At 41.8% G+C, this 14,137-nt stretch overlaps 1 protein-coding gene across 6 annotated transcripts in view; it reads right to left on the bottom strand.

Moving 5' to 3' along the window:
- LOC119825083 (amyloid beta precursor protein) overlaps positions 1-14,137 on the bottom strand; it is a 220,324-nt gene that overhangs the window by 7,856 nt on the left and 198,331 nt on the right. For 3 of the 6 annotated variants that reach the window (XM_038345714.2, XM_038345717.2, XM_038345719.2), the window contains 4 exons: positions 12,918-13,139; positions 7,714-7,767; positions 3,933-4,033; positions 922-1,068 (listed from right to left, as the gene is read on the bottom strand). In XM_038345714.2, coding sequence (XP_038201642.1) covers positions 922-1,068; positions 3,933-4,033; positions 7,714-7,767; positions 12,918-13,139 — 524 coding nt within the window. The remainder of the gene's footprint in view (positions 1-921; positions 1,069-3,932; positions 4,034-7,713; positions 7,768-12,917; positions 13,140-14,137) is intronic. The other 3 variants (XM_038345716.2, XM_038345718.2, XM_038345720.2) reach the window with 1 other exon arrangement.

Genomic DNA, 14,137 nt, shown 5'->3' with positions numbered 1-14,137 from the left:
TGGACAACACTAAGTTCGGTGTTGTGCCAATCTTTTTACTCGATTCGGTTTTCTCTCATCTATAAAATTAGATGGGTTTGGGCACAGAGCTCTTTCAGTTCTAGAACACCTACACTACTAACTACCTAACAGTTACACACACAGTGAGGCCTTAAGAGTTCTCTATCACCACAAGTGTTCTTTAAATTCATAGAAAGATCTCGTTTGTGAATGTGTCCTCCCTTTTGCCCTTTCTTCCCCACATTGGGAATGCAAGGAGCTGCATTTGAATCCTGTACGTTTTGATGACATAAATCGGCTTCTGTACTAAACATCCCTCCTTGGCTGGCCGGTAGATAGGAAGACTCTCTGTCTAGCACATGTCCAGTGTGGGGGCCTCATTGTACATCTTTCCTGGTCAGTGTTTCACATTAATAGTGAGAGTCATTACTAAAAGTTAGTAATGATTAATTAGCAAAATTATTTGTCATAAGCTAGTTCTACTCAAAGACCAGATTACTTACGGGCCAAACAAAACAAACAAAACCCAAGAATGAATGTCTAAGTTTTAATATTTTTGTCAAAAAGCAAACACCTACCCTTCTTAACTTCTGACTTTTGATATTGTTTTTGTTATTTAAGGAAAAGTGTACTTTGTTTCCCCTTAAAGTTGAGCATTATAATTACTCTTGTTTTGGTCAATTTCAATATTAATTATAAGTTAAAGTCACAACATAAACTGTTAGTGAGTGTTCATTAAATCCACAGTGACCTGGAATGGATGAAGACCACAGTGAGACATCAGCTGGAACCTGAGCACCATGGAGGGGGGGGACACTGTTTTTCTCCCAGGTGGTCCCTAGGCCAATGTTCAGGATGCTTCCTTGCCTGTACTAAATTCCTTTCACTCATCCTTGCCGACAAGCCTTCAGGTCTACCTACCTCCACCACGCCATGATGGATGGATGTGTACTGTTTCTTCTTCAGCATCACCAAGGTGATGACAATCACTGTTGCTATGACAACGCCGCCCACCATGAGTCCAATGATGGCACCTTTGTTTGAACCCACATCTTCTGCAAAGAACACCTTGAAAACAAGCCAAGGAGAAAAACTGTAAGTGGAGGGGACACGGGAAGGAGTAAAACTTCAGCAGACCCTCGTGTGAGACGGGTGAGGCAGCGGGTCCCTACCAGTGAACAAAACATGGCTGCCCAGGTTCTGAGAAGTCAATTTCCCAGCTCGTCTCCAAACAGAAGTCTGCAGGGACCTGAAATTCGTTGACAGCTAAGCGTCTGGTAAAAACCATAGAGGTGCCCAGCATAGTTCTGGATACAGGTGAGCACTTTCCTGCCCTTAGCTAGCTTTCAAACCTGTATGGTCTCTATATAAATAAATACCCCGAAACACAGGAGATGATCAGAGGGACAAGGACAGCCCAGCTGCTACTTCATAGTGCAATAACTCATATGCATTCAGTTAACCATGAAATGCACTCTGTGCTTTAAAAGTGTCATGTTTCCAAAGAGAAGCAATAGGCAAAGAGGATCTCAGAGTTACAAACAGCTCATACTGTATTATATTGTCTCTAGAAACCAAATTGACTGCTTTACTCTGGTAGTTTATATTTAACACAGGAAGAATTCTGACACTATCACAAAGAAATTTATTCACTGGGATAAATCCTCATATATATATATACATATATATATATATATATGTTCTCTATATTCATATATATATTCTCTATGCTCCTTACAGAAGCAAACCATTATTTTTTCAGCTTTGTCTACTTAGGTGGAATAACAGATACAGACCTCACTTTAATCATCTTGTTATGTAAGAGATGATCTTATGATAGATAAAAAAAGCGGTGGGGAGGGGGAAGGACTATTCCTAACCATACACCACATTCATTATGTAAGTCAGTGAAAACAGCTCCCTAAATAATTCTTTCAACGCGGCTTCAAGACAGGCGAATGACCGATTTTCATTGCTAAATCTATCACGGTGGCAATTTGCAAAGATGAAGTAAATGAGAGAAGATAAAAAATTTCTAAGCGGATGTTACGGTGCATCTGCAACAAAATTAGAAACGGTTCATAATTAGTCCCCTTGCTAGCCAAATATGCTAGCTCAACATCTTTATTAAAGGAAATCATTAATTAGCTAATGATACTACAGTGAAGTAATCAGGAATAAATGTGAGTCTGGACATACCCCTATGTCTTTAAGGAAATACTGTAATTCTGTAATATTCACGGCACTAATTATAGTGCATTATCTTATCAGCTAGCACAGTAGAGGGAGCTGATGCCCCTAATTGCTGCCGCTGCCATTAGTCACTGTCGCATTACAGGAGTTCATGTAATTACTCAGAAGGGCGTCCATGACATCAGCTCAGGAAAACGCGACTCTGCCTTCATCTTCAGCTCTCTGCTCCAGCGCCCATTCCTTCAGCAGTTCCCCCAGTTTTGTTTTTTTAAACCTTCCAGCTCCAGCCGGATCAGGAGCGCCTCTGATTTCACTATACCCAACCCAGCAATAAACTTGCCAAGGAAAACTATGCTATGGATGGCTAAAGCGTAGTTGTTTTCTGGAAAAAAAACATTAATGCAAATCTGAATCCCAAGCCAGTTTTGGATTTGCTATAATAATTCAGAGATTAGAAGCCAAACAATAAAGGCTTTTTCTTTTGGAATTTCACACTAGGATCAATACACTTTATTTATAACCAGCGGAAAGACATTTAGAACCCATAAAGGCATCAGACTGCAGGCACACTTACTTACTCCGTGGAACAGCAGTGCTGGAATCCTTATCAAGCATCTCTCTGCAAGAATTTTATTGCCATATTTTGCTTCATCACCAAATGCATGAAAGAACTGTCTTCTTTACTTTAGCCCTTTATTATGATAACTGATAACAGGGAAGGAACTCTACCAATCTGGAACTTGGCCCACTTGAAGTGCAGGGAAATTATATAATCCCTGTGTGCCTATGAAGAAGACACTTGCTTTTCTATCCACCCCAGTTCTAACATTAGGAAGAAAAATGCCATTGTCTTAAAAAAAAAACAAAAAAACAAAAAAACAAAAACAAAAACAAAAAAAACCACTATCTTCTTTGCCCAAGGTTTTTGATGATGGGCACTAATGGGAAGATGAAGAGTCAGGGTCACCTCTTGCCTCCACCCTCCCTAACAGGGTCCCCACTCCTTCCCCTAGTAAGACAAATGAAGTCCTGGGAGGTGGGAGGAGTGGACGGAATGGATAATGACTGAAAAGCTCTACTTGCAGATGGGAAGTTAAGCAAACAGCATAAAAAAGGTTCCAAAGACACATGTACTGGTTGCATGTTTGAGACTCTGATTCTTCAAATAAAACTATAATAGATGGGGAATAGCTGTGACCAGAAGGGTTTCAGAAATCTGGATTCTGCAATTTCTATATTTATGTAAGGAGATGATCTGATCTGGAGATCAGAACCAAAGCTAAACAAAATTCATTTATGTGTGCTACACATAGTTTACATCTAGCCTAAATAGAGTTTTAGAGACTACCTTTGAATAGGTCACGGTGTTAAGTTTCTGTTTGTGGTATCCTGCCAAGGGTTGGGAAGTAAGTTCTAGAGCTTTCAATTTTGGATATTTGGATTAGATGTGTTCAGCCTGGAAAACCTATTTGCCTAGAAAGCGTAGTGCACGGACATGGGCTGACGTGGCTGCGGCACTAAAGTCCGTGACACTTTTAACTGCCCGCTGGGCTCAGCTGCTTCTGGTCAGAAAGAACGGCACACAGAGCTCCATTTACTTTTCTTCAGAACTTTGTGATGATCAGGCAAACATTTTGGTTTTAGTTTTCCCTCCCAGGTTTGGCACAGGATGAGCCAAGTACTCCCATGTCACTTGGGCAGACACACAGTTGTGGGGAGAGGGACATCATTTTGCATACCAGTTTTTGATGACGAACTTCAAATCCTGAATCGTGTCCGAACTCTGCATCCATCTTCACTTCAGAAATTTCTTCCGTTTTGATATTTGTCAGCCCAGAACCTACAGGAAACACAGAGCATGTAGGATAATCAGTTATCAACACAACGAGACAAAGGCTGCCAAATTTTTCTTTCTAGGGCAGAACTTTTAGAAAAATAGATTAAGGAACTTCTTCAAGAAAAATGACATCGTAGATTTAAACCATTAACCACTGCCTATCAAGCAAAAAGTCTAAAGGAAGTTGAAAACAATACTCCCATGGCCAAACACATGCTGTCATTCTAAAGGGGAGGGAAGGAAGGAAAAACTCGGTGCTGGCTGGGATGTTGGGTTAAATTTGTACCTGAGAAATGCTGGCTTGGTTTTAGTGGCCTATGGTTCATTATGTGTGCATTTCTATGGGCTGTCATTACTTCAGAGGGGGAAAAAAAACAATGCAAAGCTTTGAAAATGAACATGAATGACCTGGGAGAACAAAACGGTTACTTTGGAGTTTTGTTCTAATTACAGATAAATTATGTTCACATTTCTATGCACAGCAAGCAGTGCCAGTCACAGAATCCGTTGACCTAAGCATCATAACTCTCTAGTTATACACACCACATGGAATTGCTTCATCTGCTGACTATAAAGCAGTAGCGTACAACATATAAAATGCTTCTTTGGGATTAACAGAATTTATTACCTAATTCTTCCTTCTCTACACATGGATGCATGATTCTTGGACCAACTGTTACAGTATGCCATGATTCAAATAATAATTCGAGGCTTGAAACTAAAATGTAAATATGTTTTAGAAGTTAAAGTGAAAAGATGTTTCATTTCTGTTTCGTATGTATGTAATTCAGAAGACGTCTATACACTTAGGAGTACCATTACATGTTTAGCATGTATAGAATTTGGAAGACGTTCTACACACTTAGCAGTGCCATTACGAGGAGATTAACAAAATGATAGAATGAGGAACTAAATCAATAGGAAAATAGCTCTCGAGGGTCATAAAACTGGATTGTTGGGCCTGGAGAAGGTTGGGGATAGGGTGTAATGGAAGGGTAGCTAAATAAATCAAGTGAAGAGCCCACTAATGTGTTTTCTTACTGTCTTTCAGACTCTGCTTTCCCTGGAAACATTCCAGAAGGAGTTAAGTAGCTGTGATAGTCACTATGTCCAGAAATCAGCATCACTATTGTTGTGGCTTGTGGGTAACACTATATTCTAAAAGTTACAACATGCTGGCTTTTCAGATGTGAAAGGGAAGAAACCAGCCTCTTCGTCATGATGATGTAACAAAGGGGGAGTGAGGGTGGGGAGCAGTAAGCCAAAACTCACAGCCTTGCTTTGTTTTGTAGGTATCTAAGTCTGGAAAGAAGCAACTTGGTACAGCAGAGTCAAATGTGTGGTGGTTTCATAAAGTGTGGCTATAGCATTATCAAAACATATCAGCAATACAGGGAGGTATTAATCTAACATAAATAACACAGGGAGGTATTAATCCAGTGTAGACAACATGGAGATGTTTTAATCCAGCGTAGACAACATATGGAGTTGTTAACGCAATGTAGGCAACATAGGAATGTATTACAAGGAATCTAAATATTTGGCAGACTCATTACAAGCACAAAAGTACAGATAGAGCCTACATAGCTCCTCAGACCTTTCAAGCAAGTACCATGTTCATAAACATGGCTTAACAGATTCTTCCTCATGTCCAGTGAATACATTCTTTCTCTTTGGTGGCTATCTTCTGAAGGATATGGGTCTTACAATGACTAGCTCCAGGACATTTTCCCTCTTTCCACTCCATGTGCCTTAAATCTTACACTCCCCTTTCTGGAAAGCGCCTTTCCAGGGAGGTCACTGGTAACACAGCCTTATTTCCTCCTTGCTGCTCCCATCACAAACGTCTTTGTGTGCCCTCATGTATCTCTCTCTGTCTTCTGTCATCCCATCTTCCTAAATAAGCAAAGTGTGTTTTTTCCATTATTTCAGGCTCCTGGGAACAGGGACCTTATCGTTTACTCTTTCTGAGTCTCCACAGAATTTACTACATTGATCTCTTATGGACTAATACTGCTACTGCTGCAGGGACGACTTTAGATAGCTTTCCCTGGCCTGTAGAATGTCACTAGCTCTTCTCTCAAAACAGATTACCTCTGCTTGCCAGTGTATGAAAGTGTCTTTTACATCTTAGGTTAAAGTAAATAAGTGAAAAATTAATTGACTGGTGGCATAAGTGGGTGCCCGATTATTTTGACAATAACAAATATATCTTTATACAATATAGGAATTTGATAAAAATCAGCCTCATTATTACATTTTATGTTTATGGATGAAAAATACGTCGTCCTTTAAAAATGAAAACGAGTAGTGCCATTTAAAAAAGCTGGAGATAAGACCAGCTTAAGCTAGTTTTAGTTGTGGCAAAAATTGTTCTGGCCCTGGCCTTGGGCTTCACCAGCTGGCAGAGCAGAATGGAAAAGCCAACTGCTGGCTCCCTGGAAATTAGCTAACTGACACTAGCAGTAAGGAGGACGTTAGGAGAGCCCAAACAGTGGACAGCTAACCATAATTCAAGGTGCCTTTAAAGCACTCAGACAAGAGGTTCATCAGATCAATGAGCTCAGCTGTCAGTGTGTGACTCCACAGCATAAATCACAGTACGGGGTCATGATGGTGCCATTAGAAGGACTCTCAAAGTCTAGTCTACCTGTTACTATGGCTGGACAAGCCAAGGCTAGAGACTTTATTGGCAAGAAGAGGGGCAGAGCCATTTCTGATCTTGCTATGGATATATCTGAACCAGGAAACAAAGACTGACCTCCCTTTACTGATGTTCTCAAGGAAGGTTAACAATGTTCTTAACTATTTAATGGGATGTAGGGGTAAACCAAAAGTAAATATGGGAAGATATGCACTATTTGAGAAACAATCTAGAATATACAGATCTTTCAATTGACCAGCGTTCTTCTTTCTGATTCTCTTTGTTGACCACTATCATGGGGTGAGGCTGTACATGGACTAGATACATGCATGCTCTACATCTCTCATGGTGTGACATTATTCCTAAAATCAAGTTTAGCCAGAGGCTAAACATGTAACAGTGGGTCAAAACACATTTCTTTTTCATCTCAGGAGACGGTGTAAAAAGAAGTGTCTATTTTGATAGTGAAGAAATTTGTAATATAAAAAAACAATGGGCTCCTATGCAAAATTATGCATATACATCTGCTGTGCTATTGCAGGCACTGGCTGAGAGTAAGTATATATAATCCACAAAGGACAAAAAGTATTCCTGGATCTGGAGAAATACCAGTTACGGCATTTTTAGGAAATTGTGTCTGTTTTAGTAACCAACAGAAGTCTGAGCCCACTCAAGGACCCCCATGAATACTAACCAAGAAAAAGAGGGGATGCCTGTAGCAAGACCTAATTCACCACCGGAAGCTACACCTCTCTGTGCCTCCATCTTGGAAGACATTTATTAAAATCATATCCCCATTTATTAAAAAGAAAGAAACCAAGAGAGAGAACACCATATTTGAAAAGACTTGCTTTGAGTTTCAAAAGAAAAGCTCAGAAACAAAAAAGGCGATCATGTGGGAACTTGTGAAGTGAAGCTTTAGCAGAAGCAAAGAATTTCAAATCAAGTTTGGTGCCTATAGTCGTTTTAAATTCCGTTCTACAACACGGGCGACCCCGAGAGGCACGCTTGCTGAGGTGCTGAGCGGAGAGGCAGGTACCTGGTCGGGTGGTCAGTCCTCGGTCGGCAGCGGGGCGGGCATCGACAGGTTCGACTGGTGCCGGAAGCGAGAGACAGAGAGCAAACAAGACAAATCAAGATGGTTAAAGTCGTGGCTTCGGAACACAGAGCAGGGCAAAAGCGCGTGCAGTAAACAAGGTGAGAAAAGGATCAGCCGGAAAAAGAACCTCCGGGGGTCAATCCTGCGTATCAAGGATGGGAGGGGCACCACTTCAGAAGGCTTAGCGCTGCCAGCATGCCACGGCGCTTCCTTGGTTTGTTCATAAGCACTCCCCAGGATGTGCACCAGCAGCGCAGAAGAAGGCTGGGGAGGGTGGAATTTCCTCGGCTACGTTAGAGAGAGTTTCCTGGCTTTTGATTAGAAAGAAAATAGATTCTACCCAGCCCAGCAGTAAACTTTAAAGATATCTCCTTCTACAACTGTCCAATCTTACCTTCTTTTCCAGTTAATTAACTACAAAAGGATTATTCGATGGCCAGAGGAAATGCAAATATGACTTTACCAGGAGAGCAAAGGCTCACCAGGCAATGTGCCATTTAGCAAAGCAAATTCCTTTTTAGGCTGAGGTTAGGAGAGGTAACCCACGGGCTCTCACTGTCTCTCATTAGAAAGGGCAGGTTTCTTCTGCACAGATGACATTCAGCTGAATTGTGTGAAATGAGACCATTTCCTTTCATATTGGCCAAGAGTCACAATTATTCCTTTGTATGCATCCTGGGACTGATCCAAAGAAAACAACGGCGGAGGTACAGCAATTCCCTGACCACAGTTCTGCACAAGTTGGCATTCCCTGGGTGCTGTTCCTTGTTAGAAAATACTTCCCTGAGCTGACATTGGTCTTTGAAGAAACAAGGAAGGGAGAGGGCAGTCAAGTCTTTAGGATTAACAGTGGCTAAAGGGCAGAAGAATTCAAGGGAGGAGGAAGTGCCCTGGGTCAGGATTGGCAAGTGTGAAAAAGAGAGAAATGTGAGCACAGGAGTGGAGGGAAGCCAAGGTGAGGTTCCTGAGGCCTTGGGAGCAGCAGTTTCAACTGCTCGGCTTCCAGAAGCTCACAGGCCAAGCAACCAGCGGAGACCACAAACCCAAATCCATCCTGAATGGCACATGTTGGCAAGAATAGTGGCAGGGAACAGACGGACAGTGAGCTGTCTTCATAATATGAGCAAATCATATCTCTGAGCTCATTAAGAGACTCAGATACATCAAGAGGCGGAACTGGTTCTGACTTTGCCCATGCAGAGACTGACAAGGTGGGGGGATGGAAAGAAGGGGGAGGGGAGTGATGAAATCCAGGCCTCGCACCGACAAAGCGGGTGACTGGATAAACAGCCATGAAAGGCTACTTCCTCTTACGGAAAAATGAAAATTATAACATTTGTCTTTCTATTGCAGTAAGTACCAATAGTTGTCAAAATCTACTTGGAAAGTTCTCACGCTATAAGACGACGTTTATTGAATGTCTGGTTATTTCAACAATGACATTTACAGTTTCTCTATAGCTCATTTCCCATCACCAGTGTGTACTGTGATTTTACGACCCCGGGAAAGTGGAGTTAACTGAAGGGGGACTACCTTTCTAACTGTCGTGATGAGAGGGGCTTAATGGCGCAGCAGTGGCTGGTGTGACCCTACACTCACTCTGACAGCCACATCTTAGAAAATGTGCCTTTGACTCAGGGAAATGACTGTGTCTGCCGCATAAAGGCAAAAAGGTGGTCTCATAATAATGCACAATTACTGTGGCAATGACGAAAATTTATTAGTGTATATAAAAACCTAAAAGACATTACTGGGTAAGAACATAATTCTGATAAATTTTCCTGATATGGAAAATTTAATTTTTAGGTATTATTTATGATATGAAAATTGTTTGCTGTCTACTTATTTATTTTTAGTGATTTAAGAATTTTGTTCATACATACAGAGTGCTTTGATCAACTTCAATTCCTCCTCCATCCCTCTTCCACTATTCCCTCCCAATTTCAAGTGTTCTTTATTTTTTTCCTACCCATGGATTTCACTCAGCACCGCTAACATACATACTGATGGAGAGACAGCTACTGAACCTTGGGCCACATTTTTGATGAGAATTGCCTGTGTCTTCCCAGCCATCAGCTGCCAATGTCCTTGGCAAGGGGTGCGACATCAGGATCACCTCCTCACTCCAAGAAGGAATTTAGTGTGGCCAGATTCCGTGCAGGTTCTTACACACCCTTTCAACTGCTGAGCTCTTCTGTGCACCCAACTGCCCTGCTGTGTCCTGAAAGCACTGCTTCATCATACGCATCCACCTACTAAGCTCCTTTGCTCCGGGTAAAATAACTAAACAACCAGGTATCCACTGATCTTGATTATTCTTGTTGAGACAAACAGTGTTTTTCTGGTAAGCATTTGAGGCAACGATAATAAGGGCGTCAAGGACAACGCGAGGAAACCCTTTGAGAACTGTAGGTATTTTTAGTAGCTCAGGGTGTGCACATGCGAAAGAGAGGCGGGGAGAACAGGGACACATTTCTGAGGGAAGGGAGCAGCGGGATTATAGTATTATACTCCCTTATGTATTTATTAATTTGAAGGACGTCGTGCTTAGGTTCATGGTGAGCCATCGGGACAAAGAATGACAAAGCCTTCCTAACAAGATCCTAATCCCATCAAAAGTCATTTCTTTCGTGTGTTCTAGGCACTTTTCTAAGAGCTGCTCCATGTTACCCCACTCAATGCTCTCCTACTACCTTTAAGCAAGGAATGAAGATGCAAATGATCTCAGACTGGAAAATAGGTGGAGAGGCTCAGAAATGTGAGCCCTGTCACATCGCAGAGCTGCAGTGGAATGTCAAACCTGGTCATTAGAAATATGGGGTAAGTCCTGGCTACCACCCCAAGGGAGTGTGTTTGGACCCTAGCCTAAGGAAAGAGAGGCACTACTGCCATTTGGTGGGAGAGGATCAAGAACACTGAACTCTGTACATAGGGTCATTACAACAACTCACAATCTACATGGTTTTCTAATTTCCCACTGGATGTAAGGGGTTCACTATAATGTGAATCTGGAATCCACTCCAGTTTTATTTATGAATATGGCATTTCTGCATAGTTTTTTATGTGTATGGTATGTGCACGTTATGAGTGGTGCACACACGAGTGTGTAAGGGTGGGCACCTGTGCTTGTCCATCAGAGGACAGAGCAGGACTTAGTGCATCTTCCTCTAGCACCTTCTGCCTTATTGCCTTGAGACAGGGCCTCTCGCTGAGCCTGAAGCTCGTAGTTTCATGTAGGTTGGCTCGGGATCCACTTGCATCTGTCCCCAGTACTGGAGTGATACACAGATGCTGCCATGATTGGATTTTTATAAGTGCTGGAGATTCCAACCCAGGACCTCAGGTTTGCAGAGCAAGAGTTGCTACCCACTCAGTCATCCCACCCCAGGTCGTTGAAAGTCAAATGACCTATTTACTTGTTTTGGTAGGGTAATGTTAAGAAATGGGAAAGTCAATTACTTATACACGATAAATAACATTGCTGTTGTATCTGATAGTAACTAGTCTGATTATGGTTATAAGCTCCTTTTTATTTTTGAGATTAAAGAAACAAATTGGGTTGTTATACTGTGAAAAAAATACACAAACAATTCTACTGTCTATCTTTTAAAACTGCCGGCTCACCAGGAGCTTCTGAGGCAGAGGCAGGCAGATCTCTCTGAGTTCAGGCCAGCCTGGTCTACATAGTGAGTTCCAAGACAGCCAGAGCTACACACAGAGTTCCTGTCTCAAAAATAAACAAAACCCCAAACCAAAAATCAAACAAATGAACCAAAATCCATAAAAAAAAAAAAAAAACCCTAGCACTAACTTGCTCAGTGTTTTTACACAGAGAAAAGTCACATGTAAAATCCCGCTGCCTTCTTGGAAAACATTCTTAGTTTCAAGAAATCAAGGTATTTGTGTGCATGCAATTAGTACTGAATATGGAAAAATGGCAAGCTACGAGATGCTGTTTCCTAAACAGGTATTTTTGCCGAAGTTCCCGTGGAAAAGCTACATCACCTAGGTGTGCAAATTCTTTGACCGAGAAAAACTTAATTCCTTGAACTTTGGTAGGAAGAAACATTTAGCACAGGTTCCATAATTTTGACAGCTGCCTTGCATTGAAATTGCTTAGCAAGAAACCATTTAATTCCGAAGCAAGCTTCCTGGTTGTTTATTTCTGCATTTAGTGTAATCTGAACCTTCATGCAAAAATCAGTAGCCAAGGGAGCTTTTCTCAGTGTCTGTCTATTTCATTATACAGGCCCTGCCAAAGCTCTCTGATGGTCACAGTGTGTGCCCTTCATTTGATCACCTGTTCATTAAAGGTGGGCATTCTGATAGCCACAATCAGAGATCATGGTTTCATGGAAGCAGTAAAATACTTCTCAGTGAAAGCAATTTTTAAAAATTCTTTCTTGAGAATTTAAAAATTCTCAAGTTCCAGCACATGGGAGGCATAGGCACATGGATTTCTGGGAGTCAAGGCTGTCTCTCTGCCTTTCTCTCACACACAGTGATATGTGGCATATCCTATGTGTTTTATTATGTACTTTTATCTTGAGATGCAGTTTCCCTATGTTGCACTGGCTGATCTTGGGCAGTTGGGAGATGTGTGTCACTATGTATGTAAATCTACCAAGAGAAAGGGAAGATAAAAATAGGACTATCTAAAAAAACTAGGACTATCTGTGCTACTAAATACCAGTATTTAAAATTTGCAGTATTAAAAATTAAAGAATAGGCCGGGCGGTGGTGGCGCACGCCTTTAATCCCAGCACTCGGGAGGCAGAGGCAGGCGGATCTCTGAGTTCGAGGCCAGCCTGGTCTACAAGAGCTAGCTCCAGGACAGGCTCTAGAAACTACAGGGAAACCCTGTCTCGAAAAACCAAAAAAAAAAAAAAAAAAAAAAAAAAAAAATTAAAGAATAATCCAAAATCATTTTTATGTAATAGATACCTTATTTTAATAGATACATAGTAACAACTTAGTGTAGTTATTACTTTTTGTGTATGTGTGTGCATGCATGTGTTCAGGTGTGTATAGGTGGGCCCACATGTGTGTATGCAGATGGCAAATGTCTGTCTTGATTGCTGTCATTCCAATAAAAAGCACAGGCACACACCAGAAGGCTTCTGGCTCCAGGAAGGGACTCTTACCTTCATTTTCTGTATTGGCTGGCACGGAGTCCACCCCGAAAGGATGCCATGGCTGGAGGTCATCCAGGCTGAATTCCCCATTCACAGGAAGAAGCTCCACGGTGGTTTTTGTTTCGGTCAAAGATGGCATGAGAGCATCATTTCCGTAACTGATTCTGGGTTCGCTGATCATGTTGGCCAAGACATCATCGGAGTAGTTCTGCTCTTTCTGAAGCAGCTCATCTAAACAAAACCAGTTGTGTCCTTGGTTAATGTACAGTCACAGAGGCTGCAGCTCCAGCAGCAATCCCTACTGACTATATGCTCTGTATGTGTGACAGGTTGTCAGTCATTTGGTACCACCTAACACCTAAGTTACAGCTAGCAACTGTCCAGGTGGGGTTTGACTCCATGGAGAATGGCAGTGGGTGGTTGTTATCCTGTTGCTGCTTCACTTCTCCGGAGGTGAAGACCTTGACAGCTAACGGCCCCTTCCTTTTTATAGACTTCCCACGGATCCAGTGATCATGAAGGAATCCACATCATGGAGAGCTATCACGAAGCACAGAAGCCAGGCAAGGTATAGTCCCTGGAGCAAGAACTATCCTTTATCCCCATCTTATGTGAACAAGTGGAGGGGTGGGGAAAGTATTATAGATGGGTAGCCTGCTCAATTCAGGCATTAGCCTTTGCTTTGAAAATACCTGCCTTCCCCGAAAGCAGTAGGAATAAAAAAACCACGCATGTTGTCGTTCAAGTATAAGCCTGTGGATACGGAACCTTGCTAATTCTCTGGGCGAATCTCCCATCTCTGCCTCATGCATCATGCATGTGGCCTGAGCTGAAAGCTCCTGCCCTTCTTGTCTGGATTGTCTATCTTCCAAGGAATTCCAATGGCAATGCCCCCACCTTAAAACCTGAGTGGGGGAGGGAAATCAACCTTATGAAATATTGTTGATTTATCCAAAGTCTGAGTCTTCCCATCATACCTTTAACCATTTATATAAAGTTTTTTTGGGGGAAAAGAAAAAATAGAACATAACTTTGTATTGAGTGTAGCTACTGCCAAAGAAAACCGAAAGAAACCCAAATAAGCCAACAGACACTCCCTGAAACAGAGGATTTGTGATTCTCCTTTCATCTTACAAAAAGATCACCTGATCCTTTCTTTCTAATTAGAAGAAAAACAGAGTCCTCTAGATCGCATATGGTATTAATATTTGGTTAGCTTAAGTATGCCA

This window comes from Arvicola amphibius, chromosome 10 (assembly GCF_903992535.2).
Source record: "Arvicola amphibius chromosome 10, mArvAmp1.2, whole genome shotgun sequence".
In the NCBI taxonomy this organism is placed as follows: Eukaryota; Metazoa; Chordata; class Mammalia; order Rodentia; family Cricetidae; genus Arvicola; species Arvicola amphibius.
This window is presented reverse-complemented; position numbering and strand designations above follow the sequence as displayed.